General features: G+C 31.6%; 1 protein-coding gene across 16 annotated transcripts in view; it reads right to left on the bottom strand.

Moving 5' to 3' along the window:
* LOC143251995 (ras guanyl-releasing protein 3-like) overlaps window positions 1-15,438 on the bottom strand; it is a 123,762-nt gene that overhangs the window by 41,838 nt on the left and 66,486 nt on the right. For 15 of the 16 annotated variants that reach the window (XM_076503484.1, XM_076503485.1, XM_076503477.1 and 12 more), the window contains 7 exons: window positions 13,450-13,558; window positions 11,913-12,026; window positions 6,907-7,038; window positions 6,561-6,714; window positions 6,121-6,294; window positions 5,119-5,336; window positions 4,031-4,208 (listed from right to left, as the gene is read on the bottom strand). In XM_076503484.1, coding sequence (XP_076359599.1) covers window positions 4,031-4,208; window positions 5,119-5,336; window positions 6,121-6,294; window positions 6,561-6,714; window positions 6,907-7,038; window positions 11,913-12,026; window positions 13,450-13,558 — 1,079 coding nt within the window. The remainder of the gene's footprint in view (window positions 1-4,030; window positions 4,209-5,118; window positions 5,337-6,120; window positions 6,295-6,560; window positions 6,715-6,906; window positions 7,039-11,912; window positions 12,027-13,449; window positions 13,559-15,438) is intronic. The other variant, XM_076503483.1, reaches the window with a different exon arrangement.

The raw sequence follows: 15,438 nt of genomic DNA, 5'->3' as shown, positions 1-15,438 counted from the left end.
AAAGCAAATAAATCCTTCATCAAACTGCCCATCCCTGAAACCCCTAAAATGATAGTGTTACATTCAGAATTCATAGAACAGAATGTGTACACCAAACACAAGTGCAGAAATAAAGTAACATAAATGAACTGATAAGAATAAATAGAAGAACCTAGTGGAATAAATCAAATTAAGTGGAAAATTAACCACTTTAGGATGAAAACAAAGTCAAACATGCAGAAATAAGGACACAAAAGAGCATGTCCAAATTCAAATGCTGTCACTGAGAAGTCAAGGTTCGATAGAGAAGAATGGGGGGACTCACAAGCATCACATGAGAGTGTCATGCTACTGTTGGTTAAGAGATGATGCATGATTATTTACATGAGAGACATCTGTATTCCAACAAGAAGAGAACATAGGGCTTGTGACATGCATAAAGAAAAAACTGCATATAGAGGACAGTACTGAAAGATAATAGCTAATTTTGTGAGAGAAAATAAGTGCCTGTTGGAACTAAAGATTTTGCAATGAATATTTTGAGTATTTTTTTGGACAGTTTGTGTGCAAAGAATTTTAATGTTAAGATTAAAAATACTACTCCTTATTTTTTCCAAAAATATCAAATTTCCTTTCTGTAACTCTAAAAATCTTCTAAATACATTTCAAACCTTTTTTTCAGTAAAATTATATCTATTATTTCCTCTACCTTATCTGTATATAAGATCTGTCAATTTCATCGATCTCATAACAACCAAAAAAATTAAAGTAAACCTAAAGTACCTTTTTTCTTTCTACAATGACTTCAAATTGTAACATGAAACTACATTTGTTTATCCTAAGCAGCTTTAAGACTATAACAGTATACCTCTAGTTATAATTAAATTTTATTGTTTTATTGCACTTTGAGCCATGTGTGACTACTGTCCATCCCATTATAAGTTGTAAATCACTCACGGAATGTGCAGCTCCTTTTACATTATCAAATCACATTACCCACAAGCTGCTACAAGCAGCTCAGGTGTGTGCCTCATGAAACATTTTTATATTAATTTTTAATTTTACCTAATATAATCTTAACTAGCCTAAAAAGGTCATTATTTTTACATTTTAGTTACTTTTTTATAATAATAAACAAAAGTAAAAAACAAGAAATAAAATAGTTATCAATTTTTTTATTTTTTTTTGCTGTTGATTGTCAATGACAATTAACACCCTTTTTTATACTAATAGCAGTAATGCACTAAATAATTTTTATTTCATTAAATGCTGCACCAAAAAACATAGAATAATAACAGGCAAGAAGTAGACAATTTTCCCTAACCCTCAAAGTTTTTCTGGCTTTCTATGCAACAAGAGCTGTTACAAAATCATCCAAACTCATTATTATCTTTTCTGTGGGAACAAAGCTTGTATTAACAGTGAAACTGACAGGTCTCCATTTAGAACACAATGTAATATAATACATCATTTGATAGATGAAACCATGGCTTTCTATTGGTTATAGATAATATAGAATTCAATTTAAGGGAGAACTACTAACTAATCCTGAAAGAGAGGATGTGACTGGTGGGTGTGGATGGGAGTATCATTTTCTATTCGATAGTTCTGTAACCAAACAAAATTGAAGGCTATAAAAATTATGGTTTGACTGAACAATGATGATTTTCTAGTGAGTACTTAACATTTAATTTTGTGCTTTTTCAAGGGGTGGAAAATAAGATAGAGAAGATACCTCGAGAAAAATGTGTAACTTATGTTATACCAGAGAAAATTCAGAATTTAAAAAAAGTACTGCCTTGTAAAATTAGGAACTTAAAAAACTTATGCCATTAAAATATAAACTATTAACTAATAGTTTATACTATATTAACTGATATAACATAAAAAAGTAACTATGATCCAATGTAAATAATGAAAGACGAACATATTATGGGTACTCCATATCCCCAATTGAAGAAGTACTTTAAAGAGATGATAAAGATAAAATGCCGATGAAAAGGTGTTGAATTGGATAAGAAGGCACCTGGAACAAAGTACTGAAGTAAAATAATAAAGAGGAATAAGTCAAAGTAAAAGTCAAATGCAACTGGCAAAGTAGAAAAAAAGATCACAAACAGAGGACAGTTCTCAAGGAAGAAAGAGGCAGGAATGAACACCAGCAAAGGAAGCTGTGTGAGTAATGTAACAAAGAACAGCACATACATGACATAGAAGTCTATATGGATCAGGCCAAGTAAGAGGTGGGAACTGGAAGGAGGGGAAAGCTGCAAAATGGAGGAGTCATTCACACTAGCCACTGAACAGATATGAAGAAAAAACTCAGCTAGAGAAAGGAGAAGGTACATAGAAGGATAAATAATGGGTGAAACATCAGTGGCAAATAAATAGACCACCAATTTCCACAAGGAAAGGTGAAACAAGGAGTACAAGGACAGGAGTGGTTAGAAAGTAGGCAAAGTGAGGCAGTGCAAGACCACACTAATATCTCTATCAAGGAGGGCAGTCATTGCAGTGGATAATGAATCCAGAAGAAACACATCAATAGGTAGAGTGTAAATAAGGTATATTGAGGTATACCTGTGGTATTGGGAAAAATGAAGGGTGTGAGAGAGACCCAGCCAGAAATCTGAGATTGAAAAACAGAAGACCCCTGATCCAAATGTTAAGAGAGGTAGTCTACATGACAAGGAAAAATGGGTTGATCAGGGGATAACCCTGAGTCTAGAAACCAATGACAATAATGAGAAGATAAGGACCAGGACATAAAACAGAGATAGGAGCTTGTCATGGCTCCAACTGCAACAAACTTGCAACCAAAAAGGATAGGGTAAAGTGTTGACTCACAAAATAAAAACATAATTCCAAAGTCTCAGGTACATGATCAAAAACAAAAAGGAAGGGTAAACATAAATCCCTAAAAGAAAGAGGCAGCAAATAAACTCAAGACAAGGTCTCATCTCAACTCAGAAGAATCCAATAACAGTGAAACCACATGTACAAAGCAAGAGCCAAAGATGATAAATAAGCCAACTTGTAGGTAATAAGGAATTATAAGAAAGCAGGGAAATGGATAAAAGACAACATACCTAAGAAATCATGTCACAACATGCCATATTAGACCTTGCCAATTATATAGAAGAGTTAGCAAATTTCAGCAGTGTGAAAAGGCTATCAAATCTTCTTTGGCCCAAATAGGTTTGACTTGTCCAAAAGGATTAGTGAAGCAAGTATAGGAGAAGGAGGTTGACCTATATAATGATCAGTCTCACCGTGGATAGTAACAGAGAAATCCAATGACAAGTCTCTCCAACTTGCAGCCTGTGAAATAGGGCTAGAGGTATGATACCTGAAGAGTAAACATGAAACTCAGAATTCATTGTAGAAATATGTAAATCGAACAAAAATGTTTGATGCAGAATACCCAAGTGTGAGGAAAAAATAAAGACTGGGAAATGAAATTATTAAAATAAAAGATTTCTTTAGTCAAAAGAAAGGAAAAATGAATAATCAGGAAATCCCACTTTGGAAATTAAACTACTAAAGTCAAGAAAGTGATTTACATAAACAGCATTAAAAGAAAAAAAAATTGAATATGAGCACTACCAAATGAGAAAAAAATGTTCAGTAGAACATGCATCATGAGGATATGTCACATTCTTGTTGGTAGGGGGTTCACAAGTAATAAGTTTCAATAAGAAATGCACTAATAGAAGTTAGATAAAAGGCTTGTAGTATGCATATATTTTTTGCATACAAAGAGAAAAACTGGACAAGAATAGCTATGTAAGCATCATAATGTACAGTATCAGAATTTTACTTTTGTTGTTGATTATTTTTTGACATCAATAAATTATTACATAGAGTGAATTTACAAGGAAATAAAAATACTGGTAGTCCAATTCCAGTCAATAGCAAGATTATCCTTCAAAAAAATGTTTTGTGGAATTCATTCAGAAAGGTTGACAAACTTGAGAATATTGATGAGGAAGAGTTATTCATTAAGGCTTACTTCAAGAAACGGTTAAGAAATATTTTTCCCTAAACTTACCCTCAGTGTATTGAGTAAGTCTATGTTAACGTTGAATGGTAGTCTAGAGTTTTGCAATTCCCACAGCTCCTTGAAAATTAATGAAAGTTGTGCCATTTTGCGGAAATTTATCAAACCTTCTTTATCAGCATCCGGTAAAGCCACATTAAGAGATATTAGGTCTTTCATATGAACTGCACTATAACACAAGAGAAATAAATTTTAAATACATATAATAAAGATCAGCAACTTATATAAATCTTAACATTTTGTTTTGTACATAAAGAAAGTGGTGATGCTGGATAGGTATATATTTAATTTTCAAGAATAAATGACATTTTCTGGTATCTTTAATTCACTCAAAAATATATGATAGTGAAGTAACCTTATGATAAACTAATATAAACATAAGTGAAATTAAATAATTACATCCCATTGAAGCCAAATAAGTAAAAATCATGAGAAAGGACTGCATTAAAAACAGCAAATCCCAACCTCTAGTTAATTATATTATAACCATAAATTTTTAAGCCATAAACAAAACACATTAAAATTAAACAAACTAGGCTGCATATTTTTAAAAAAGATCCCAGAGTACAAGATACAATGCGAGATTATAAATGTATCCTAGGTTTTGGAGGTGACTGAAGAAGTAGGATCCACATTGCAGTGAGGACACACTGTTTATCAGTCTTAACTTCCATTTGCCATTCTCACATAAAGAAATAAAATAAAGGAATAATAATAGAAATTAAAATAATAGATATAGAAACAGAAATTAGGAAAGTGAGATGTGGGTGCTCAAGCCCATAACATCCCATATCTATATCATCTTTCAATGCCTGCAGATAGCTGTGGGAAGGTGACTGCTCTCCAAAGTAAAGAAGAAGAAAAAATAATAAAAATACCTTACATTAGAAAGCAGCATTTTTTATTTTTGTTTTGGCTGGTTTTTGGTTATCACAAACATATATCTATATATATCAATAGATATCCTTTATCAAAATGTACAGAATTAACAAGGTCTAACTCAGACTGTAAGCTAAAATAACCAAGTTATATGCTTTATAATGACACCCCCAATAATCCTGTAGGAGAACAGTACTTACAGAATAGGTATGCGGAAACAACCTTTACAATCATTCAGTGCACGACGGTAATTTGTAAAGTTTGGAGCAGAAGACAGCAGCTCAGTAAACTCTGATAACATTTTTTTGGAGTCAGGAGGAACACATGCTTTGGTTCGAGATAACCTAGCTAATGCACTGTGGTTAAGACCTCCAACCACTGCCATCAATGTATTGAAGTTCTTGGATTCATAAAGTCTCTGAAATAAATGTATGTATGGATGCACATATTTGTGTGTGTCCATATATAAAAGAGATACGTTACACTAAAGTTGAAAAATGTCAAATCACTCTGAACTTGAATTCTGGCAGTTACTTTCATCACAATGATGTTTAACTTAGAAATATGCTTTCCCTGGAGTATCACAAAAGTTATACGAAGTAGCCTTTAAACACATTTATCTATTAACTACTAACGTTGGGCCTATTTGTCCTCAATAATTTTATTTTTTAAATAACTAGTATTTGTGATTTATTTATAAAAGAAAATATTGTATGTTGGTAGTTTAAGCTCATTGTCTAAATAAAAAATAATATTGGGCATGATAATGTTTCCAAATTAACTAATAAAAAAAGTTTACAAATGAGTCAATGAAAAATTAAAAAACAAAACAGAATATAGTGTAAAAGTGAAGTAAAACAGTGATTTGATTATGAAAATCTGCTTATACATTTCTACTAAGAAGTACACTTTAGGATGTTTAGTTTTAGAAGATAAAGTTATCATCATCGTGAACAAGTAACTGCACAGTATACATCTCAATGGATGTTAAACATTTTCTGTGTGTTGTGTTATTTGGAAGAAGAATGAAGTAGTATATTAAAATTAGTGAATAACAAAACAATATTTCACTATAACCTATATGAGAATGTTATTACATTTTTAAAGTAATAGTGAATGTTACTGTGTTCAGCTAAACTGTTGATAACAAAAGCCTATACATGTCTTACAACATCAAATTTAATGCTGTATTAATGACTCACCTTGGCAACAGCTACAAACTTTACAATCACGTCAGCACGCTGCTGTGGCAGAGACTTGCTTAAAACCATGCATTGAATCCACTTGGAGATATCGTTACATAAAGATATGGCTCGTTCTAGTTTAGGGTTATCCTGCAGTGTTCCCTTCACTGCTGAAGTCTTGATGTCCATAAACTTCCCAATTTAGAAAAAAAAAAGAGGTCTCATTGTAATATTTTGTCAGTATAGTGCAATGTAGTACTTTAAAGTGAAGTCATCTTAAATAATTTTTAATAAAGTAAAACTCATCCTCTCTGTTTTTTATTCACAGATTTACAAAGGGAAAATTTACTTTCATATCAATTTATATAATTTACATTACAGAATTTCTGATGGTGTTTGACACAATCAAAGAACACTTATGTTTTAAGAAATTATACAATACTTCAGCAAAGACTTACTGTTATCCTGCTCATCATCTTGTGTTCTAAACATGTCAAATGATCCGCTAACTCGGCAGGTTCAAGATGATCAAATACTAATGACACTTTTTTCTTGGTGTGCTTGCCAGAAGGATTTCTTACAGACACACTTCTTGCCCAGTGGTAAGATGGACTGTAAGACATTTAACGATCACAATTGTAAGAAAACATTGCACTGTTTTTTAAGTAATTGTGTACTTTTAAATAATTCTTTCAATTATTTCATCAAGATATAAAACAAATAAATCTAAAAATTATGTGACAGTCTTTCAGGTTCTTATAATGAAAAATACAGAAAGGAACGGTTAGTTACACATGTACTTACACTTTGGAGACATCCACTAAATCTCCCAAGGCACTGTAACCTCTGTCTCGTATAGACTGCTGAAAGTCCAGCAACAGTTGAGTAACTTCATTATTTAGGTCAAAATGAATTGGAAATGACCGTATCCAAAACCTATAATTTTTATGAATAAAAACACAACATATTTCATCTAATATTTTGCAATTGATAAGTATTTTAAATTATTTGATAACATTTAGATTAATTAAGTTGTGCAGTTGAGATGTTATAATATTCTTTTTACTGAGAATCCATACTGGTTCAGTAAAGAAAGATTTGTTAAAACAGTCTTATCTAAGATCTTGTGATGCATGTGCAATAAGTCATGAGGAAGGTGGGAAAGTAAAAAATTATCAAATAGTTGATATGTGCACTGCACTGGATCAATGACATTCAGGACTTTTGAGTCACATGGTTGTTAATACATTAGAGCAAAACAACAAGGAAAAACTATCAGTATCTGATCTGCTTTACTATGTCAAGAAACATGATTTTACTCTAATTTGCATGCTTCGATACTGGTACACTTAATAAAATTAAAATCCATGTAACTAAAGAAATTGGAAACAAAAAGCATTAGTGAAACTAGAAATTTTCTCATTTAATTTGATAATATTGACTGAAATAAAAAGCAAATGACAGAAAAACCATAACCCAATATTTACTGAGTATAATTTTCTGCTGTAGTAGTGGTGTACACCACATATTTTAGAAAAAAATTCAAATGTGGCAGTCATAGACATTTGATATGCTTGGGAATAACAATTATAATATCAAGTATTGCATTTTACAGAGCATTGTACATGGTTTTGACAGAAGTCAATTATGAATGACAATGTTACAATCTCCCAGTTCTCATCAAATAAAAAACCAAAAATGTATTGGGGAGGTCTGGAATTACATCAGTGTTAGATATTATAATTACTGTTAACACTGCACTTTTTCAAATGCTACAAAATGCCAGAAATAGCAAGCAAGGAAAAATTACCTGCCTGCTACCTACAGTCAATTTAACCAACAACAAGCAATTTTAGGTGCAACCTGAGTTATACACCCTGTGTATTTGCTACTGAAATTAATTAGTGTCATATCAATTTTGCCCCCACTAGTACAGCGGTATGTCTCCGGATTTACAATGCTAAAATCAGGGGTTCGATTCCCCTTGGTGGGCTGAGCAGATAGCCCTTTGTGGCTTTGCTATACGAAAAACACACACATACATATCAATTTTAATGAAACATTTTTTTGAATAGAGAGACTCCATGTATAAATATCACTTAACAGCTAGGTAAGATCAACTACATACACACAGAAAGGTTTTATTAAAAGAAACAATATTTGAATACCACTAAATACAAAGTGATATACAAACAACTATGTAAAACATAAAATATTACTTAACAGTCTCTTATTTATGTGATAAGTTATTTTCACTGGAGATGACAAATTATATTAATAATTGTAACTTTTTTTAGAATATGGTATACAGTGTTTCATATATTGTACAATAAAAGTGTTCCATATGCTTTCTATCATTTTCAACCAACATATCAAGCTTATTCCTAAACAAGGCTACTGAACCATCATCTGTTTTCTACAGTGTTCATTGCTTCTCATAACAACCTGTATACTGCCACACACTTTATTTAGTTCTCTTAGCTTTTTTGATAGAAAACAAGAGAAGAAAAAGAAATAAAACGTATCATCTCATATAAATCCTCTGCCAGTTGTATTGATTTTTCTAATGAAAAAAGGCTAGTACAGAGGCATGAGACTAAAGGTAGAAACAGTAATGCAGACATGAACATTTTTCTTTGGTGTACAAGTTATGCCAGTTAGACTGAGGAATAAAGATTTCACTTTGAAGTTTGTATTGTTAATATATTATAGTTGGGGAAGACAATAACAAGCAACTAACTGAATTTTTTTAATGGTTACTTCTTATCAAGAAATGACAGCACTTGGTAAAACTGATTAATTCAATGTATAAGAAGAAAATACAATACACTGACCTTGGTGGCATAAGAAAAGAATATACTGTATCATTTAGTGTTTAATGGCCCTAAAATTTATGGTTTAATGCATTGCCCATCAGCTCCTGAGAAGTTATCTGATAAAATGTTTAAGGAGCTCTTTGACTGAATTCTGCATTATTGTCATTTATGTTTTCCCCATTCATTCAATGGTTTAAATTAAACTCTTATTTTAGAAAAACAGGTTAATCAATTTATGAATTTATGGCTGAATCAAGAAACATATAATGATTTTAGGGGAACTTTATGGAAGTAATACTTTGTGATATGTATGCAGGAATAATGTGTATAGGATGATAAAATTCAGCAAAGGTTGTTATTAGAGTTACCTTGAATTTAAAATAAAACTATGGATATAACACAAGTGATGGATCTAGTGGAAATAAATGCTACTGACATTCAATCAAATCTGAAAGTCACGTTATATGAAAAATGGTTTTGAGGTAGTGTTCAGAATTAAGAACTATAATTCCTTCTTGTCTGGCAGGCATATTTCAAGTGATCATCCATCAGCTAAACGAAGTCCTCACAATTTCTTCATCCAAAATATTGAGGTGGATTCTGACATCTGGCACGTATAATTACTCATCTAAATATAAGCCAAGCAAGAATATTGTCGTGCTGATGACATAAACCATTTTCCATTACAAACGATTCCAATACAAACTCTTATACCACAGGAAACAGTGCTATTATTAAAGTTTTAAAATGCTTCTCCTGTCACAGCTAAAGAAATTGATAAAATAAGATCCTATCTTATCCTGTGTTTGCCTCTTCATTACCAATAGATGGCTTAATGCAAAGGAATTCAAGGTTAAGTCATAATTTTCACATGAAATGGAACTGAATGTACAAGAATGAGTTAAACTGAAGGATAAGAAAGTTTTATCATCTAAGCCAAGTAGATCAAGACACTAGATACTGCTACATAAATCACATTTAAGTACACTGAGAATGAAACTTTTGGTCAAAGTTATAGTTATAATTGCATATGGATAGGAATATTGGTAAGGGATGTGTCACATGTTAATTAAGCTAATACTAATTAATACCAGTTTCACCCATGCATCCATGGGATCATTCAAGAGAACCATGTGTAAGAGTACATGTTGATCATGTTGCTCCATTCACAGAGCAAATGTTCCTAGGCACAACCAATGTGTATTAAAAATGGATGGATTTGTATTTAATGGTGAACAATACACCTGAAGGGACAACTAATAATTTTAAATATTGTTTGTTAATGGTGTGTTACTTATACTTTAACATTAAATAACTCTTATTCATTCATCAGTATTCTGCTGCAGGAATTTATGAGTACCGAGAAATTCACACACTTGATCTCTGCACATTATCATCCTGGACTGAATGGTTTGATAGAGAGATAAGTACAAACAATTGAAGACATCATGAAAAACTGCAAGGGGGTAATAAAAAAAAACCTATGGATTCTGATTCCTCTTTAATTATTAACCTATATTCTACTTCTGGTTCCTCTTTAATTATTAACCTATATTCTACTACTGACACATTTTCTGCTGAATTTCTGATGGGTATAAAATTGAAGATTCATCTTGTCTTACTTAAACTGGAGGTGTTGATGAAAGATTGCTCCACTTAGTTCAAAAAGCAATTATGACTCAAATGCAAAGGTCCAATATTTAAACAATGAAAATAAATTATATGCTTACAACTTTGGATTTTATCCATGATCGTTTTACAAAACAAATATTGATCAGGATAGTTCTTCATTTGTAATAAAACTAAGACAGTTGTAATGTCAGAAAGCATGCAGATTACCTGAAAATGTCAATGTCAGATACAAGTAATCAAGTATATTCCATAACATCACATTAGAAGATGAAATTAATGAAGTTATTCAGAATACTTAATACAGTTACACTAGTAGAGAATAAATATGTCAATGTTTGCACTGAAAATACACTTCTAAGTAAAATTGATTTTCAAAACAATCATAAGAGGTATCAATGGAACAACCAGTACTGAGAGGTTTCTCCTACATCAAGAAGTCACCTAGTAGGCTGAACTTATAATCTTAAGTGATATTTGCCTCTGACTGTTTTGTTCAAATTGGTAAAAATATATCTAAGCAAGTCATTTGCAGAGATATTTCTAGAATTCAATTACAGTGGATTAAAGTTGGAAAATCCTTTTGGGGTTATTAAACTTAAGGAAAATGCAGTGTAAAGTATTATATGCTGCAGAAACAGTTTTAGTACATAGGCCGGGTGAGGGAGTGTGGCAGAAAAGTAGTAATGGGGAGACAAACAATATTATTCTGTGTAAGTCAGGTCAGATTAGAATGAAGAATAAGATTAAGTTTGATTCTTGATGATGAGAAACCCATTTGAAGTACAAATATATCTCAGAATCGTTGGTATGGAAGGTCAAAGCATTGTTCTCTGCTTTATTAGTAAAAGTGTTAATACCTATACCAGCAGTTCTGAGATACAAGGTTACGTTTGTTTCCTGTTAAAGAGTTGTGATGGTAAATATAATACAAATAAGTAATGCTAGTTTAATGCAAGATGCAAAAAAAGCAAGTTAGGTACATTGTGTTCTATGGTTTTGAAACACATTGCACCTGAATAATACTTTTCAATCTCAATATGCCTCTATAATTAGTAGTTTTTAAAATACCATTTTTTTAATAAGTAAACCTTATTTACAATCACCCTGTATATTAGGATCAAATAATTTTTTCAGCTGTTTTAAATTTCGAAAGTGAACAGAATTTAATTTTTGATTAAGTTTCAAGATTTTAGCAGCGTAATATTCTTATTGAGTGCTGTATCGCTATTACATATTATCTGATCCTTTCCACTTTCTATTGTGTTTTACCAGTTTAAATATATGTTTCACTCACTAAAACATGTGAATAAGATTCATAAAACATTATACACGTAATAACAAGGAAAAATGAATAAACTTTACCTAAAAGCCTGACAAACTCTTGTGCGAAATTGATATACCCTACATCTATTAACATACTCCAAGGTGTGGGGACATGGAGGTCTACACCCATACAACTGTTCAGCCTTCCAGAATGTATGAATGGTTAAGGATATGTGACTTTTTTCTCTACTATTTATTTTATCCAAACTCAAAATATCATATTATTCTTTAACCAATAATAAAATTTACATTAACCTATAAACAGCTATTATAACATAAATATTTTTATTAGTTATTTCATCAAATAATGTTTATTTTTCCACATTTGCAGACTTAAGCATCTTGTGAAAATTATTAAAAATTATGTTTTTGCATCTTAATCATTTCACTGTATATCCAAAATAATGTTCTTCAGAACTTCTGATTAATGGTTATTGCAACACCATTGTTTATTACTAAAAGCACTTTTGGACTTAAAATACTGCAGTAATGTGCACAGAACATTAAAATAGAATGGGCTCAAGAGAGAACAGAGCATTTTTCAAGTATTGTAAGACAAACTTTTTTAAGGGGTGGTGGAAATGAAATAGTAGCAAGTAAAAACTAAACAGATCATCTTTTATTCCTATTTCTCAAGTCAGTCCTTTAAATATTTTCACACTTAAAACTTTTAATAATTGTGGACATGCAGTATTATTATGTGAGAAACAGACACATCAAGGTATTACTAATACTTGACTACTGACAATTACCAATTATAAAATGTATACCATAATCTCATTAACTGTTTTGCCCCTTTAATAACCTGCTCTATCTATTATACAACTGTGTGTCCTGAAAATGTCCCTGGTGTATAGTTTCCATTGCAAAAGGGTCTGTCATAAGCCTACATATCTAAAACACACCACTTTACCCTACAAATTTCCATAGTCCATCAAGTGTATGAAGATTATGGTTCATCAGTGGTTGTTTTAACAATTCAGTATTGCAGTAATCCAAAGATCCTATACATGGCAACAGGGACAGTGTGAATCTGTATGGAAGAGCATGGATATACCATTTCATTGTCTAGCTACTTGAGGAATGCAATGGTTGAATGTGAAGTATGATTGGCCTCATTTACAGACTAAGATCCTTCTTGATTATGTTGCATACTTGCTCCCTATGTCATGTGACCATTGTACACTTTTTTTCCTATCCAGAGTTCCATCTATAATAGTATGTCCTATGATCTGAACTTCTTGTTGTTAATGTAAAAAATTATACCTTGTAATATGACAATGCTAAAACTACTTGACAGTTTATGATATTGTGCTATATTAAGAAGGTTTCACAAACTAAAATTTGCATGAAACTAAAGATATCAGTTTTAACACTTAAAAGGTTTCATAATTATACTGGACAACACCAGCAATTAATGCAATTTCAGGATATTTAAATACCTAATCAATTCTATAGAGATATAACACAATACAACTGAAATAGCATTTCTGAGACATTTATTATTGTAACTTATCAGATACAAAAAATATTTCTACTTAGAATTCTAGCTCATACAAAACTGCTAAAAGGATATAAGTCAGTGAGATGTTTTGCAAGTTCCTTGGATGAAACAAACCACTGATGCATTAAAAGGAAAACATGTGGAAAATCATTGTTTTCTTCTTCTAGGCCACCTACTGGTACTGCAAAAAAATCAAATCAAATCACACTCAATCAAGTCTTGATTCAAACCATTTTTTCACTTTCATTGCTAATTTTCACATTACAATAGTGTATTAAAATAAGCTTTCTTTGTAATTTTGTGATGTTATATATTCAAGAATAAACTCATAGTTTCAAAAGATTTTCTCCACCAATCAGCAGTCTTTGTCTTAACTCATTTGTGTGACAGTACCATACTCTTTGCTACAGATGTTTTGATGAAGTTTGGGCGAGTGGAAATTAATTTTTCCCATGGAGAGGTAAATGCTCATTTTGAATTTCATCATAAAAGTAATACCAAAATGTAGATTTTAAACCCAATACATATTACTACCCGAGATCATCATAAGAAAAATGAAAGGGCACCATCATACAAAAGTATACAGAACATAGATAATGATGAAATTGCAAGATTATGCAAATAAAAGGATGTGAATGTTCTCCATCTACAACAAGACCCCATAACCAAAAACATCAACATGTGGTAAATATTATATTACAAAAAGGAAAAAAAAGTATATCTCACACTAAAATTTCCCACCTTATGGATGAATTAGCTGAACTATTTAGTATGTGTGTTTTCTTATAGCAAAGCCACATTGGGCTATCTGCTGAGCCCACCGAGGGGAATCGAACCCCTTATTTTAGCATTGTAAATCCATAGACTAGCAGGGGGCAACTACTGAGTAAGTATAACAACTAAAAGTTTGCCATACTAACAGGGATTCTTTGGATAAAGAGGTGAGAAACTCTCCAAAAAATGTCTTGGTTTTTAATAAGACAATAATGAACAGTCTTAACCAAGCATAGTAGTTTGTTGAGACCAAAATCTACATATCCTAGTAGAAATAAAGAAAATGAAATACAAATTGAGCACTTTCTCAGACCACTCAGTTCCATAATTGAAAGAAACTGTCAGGGAATAAGTATAAATCATTCAAGGCAAAGAAAATTTTAAATAAAAAAGGACCATATATGGGAAAAGCAACATAATGTTTCAGCTTAGAATGGTGTGAACAAGTGATATTGAAGTATCCAAATGAAAGAAGACCAAAAGGGTTCAACGGAGCAGCATTCTTGAGTAGGTAGAAAGTCTCTGCCCAAAAACAGTTAAAAAAGTCTGCCAGTTGCTGAGTGGAAAGCAAAGGAAATGGCTGTTCTGAAACCACCAATAAAATATTTTTCCTTAGACCAATAAACTTTCAAGGTAGTATGAAAGCAAGTCTAAGTCAAAAGGCAAGCTAAATATGGCACATTTAAATGTGAAAATGACTTCCATAGTTGTCAAATAAAGAATGCCAGGGAAAATGATGAAGGTTTATGGCAGCTAACACCAAGGTTAAAGAGACCACTGTTGGGCAAATAGCATAACCTAGTACAGTGAATGATCCAGATTAACAGAAAAATCCATGTGCTCTCACAGTTTTGCAAAAACTTATGCAAGGAGAACAAACTTTCATATAAAAGACAATATCCTCAAGAGAGAAATAATATCTGGAGAATATCAAGGTAATGGCAAAATGAACAAGCTGTCCAAACCAAAAAAATAAGAATATTTATGTATTAGGTTGAGGAATAATTTGTGAGCGTTTTTAAATAATTTCATTCAAGCATTACATGCAAGACTATACAATACTTCAATGCATGAACACATTACACCCAAAACATTTATTATGATACTTTATTTCATGTAATACCTAGGTATATACTATGCATTGTTTGAAACTAAATTGCAAGAAATTAAATGCGAAAAGCAGAAGGTGTCGAAAATGCTCGATTTTGTCCACTTGACATTCCATTTAATGAGCTGAAAATGAAAGCAAAAATTAAAGACATATGAAAATCAAATGCACCATCTATT

This window comes from Tachypleus tridentatus, chromosome 6 (genome assembly GCF_004210375.1).
Source record: "Tachypleus tridentatus isolate NWPU-2018 chromosome 6, ASM421037v1, whole genome shotgun sequence".
Lineage (NCBI taxonomy): Eukaryota > Metazoa > Arthropoda > Merostomata > Xiphosura > Limulidae > Tachypleus > Tachypleus tridentatus.
Note: the sequence above shows the minus strand (reverse complement) of the source record. Positions and strands in the feature narration are given on the sequence as shown.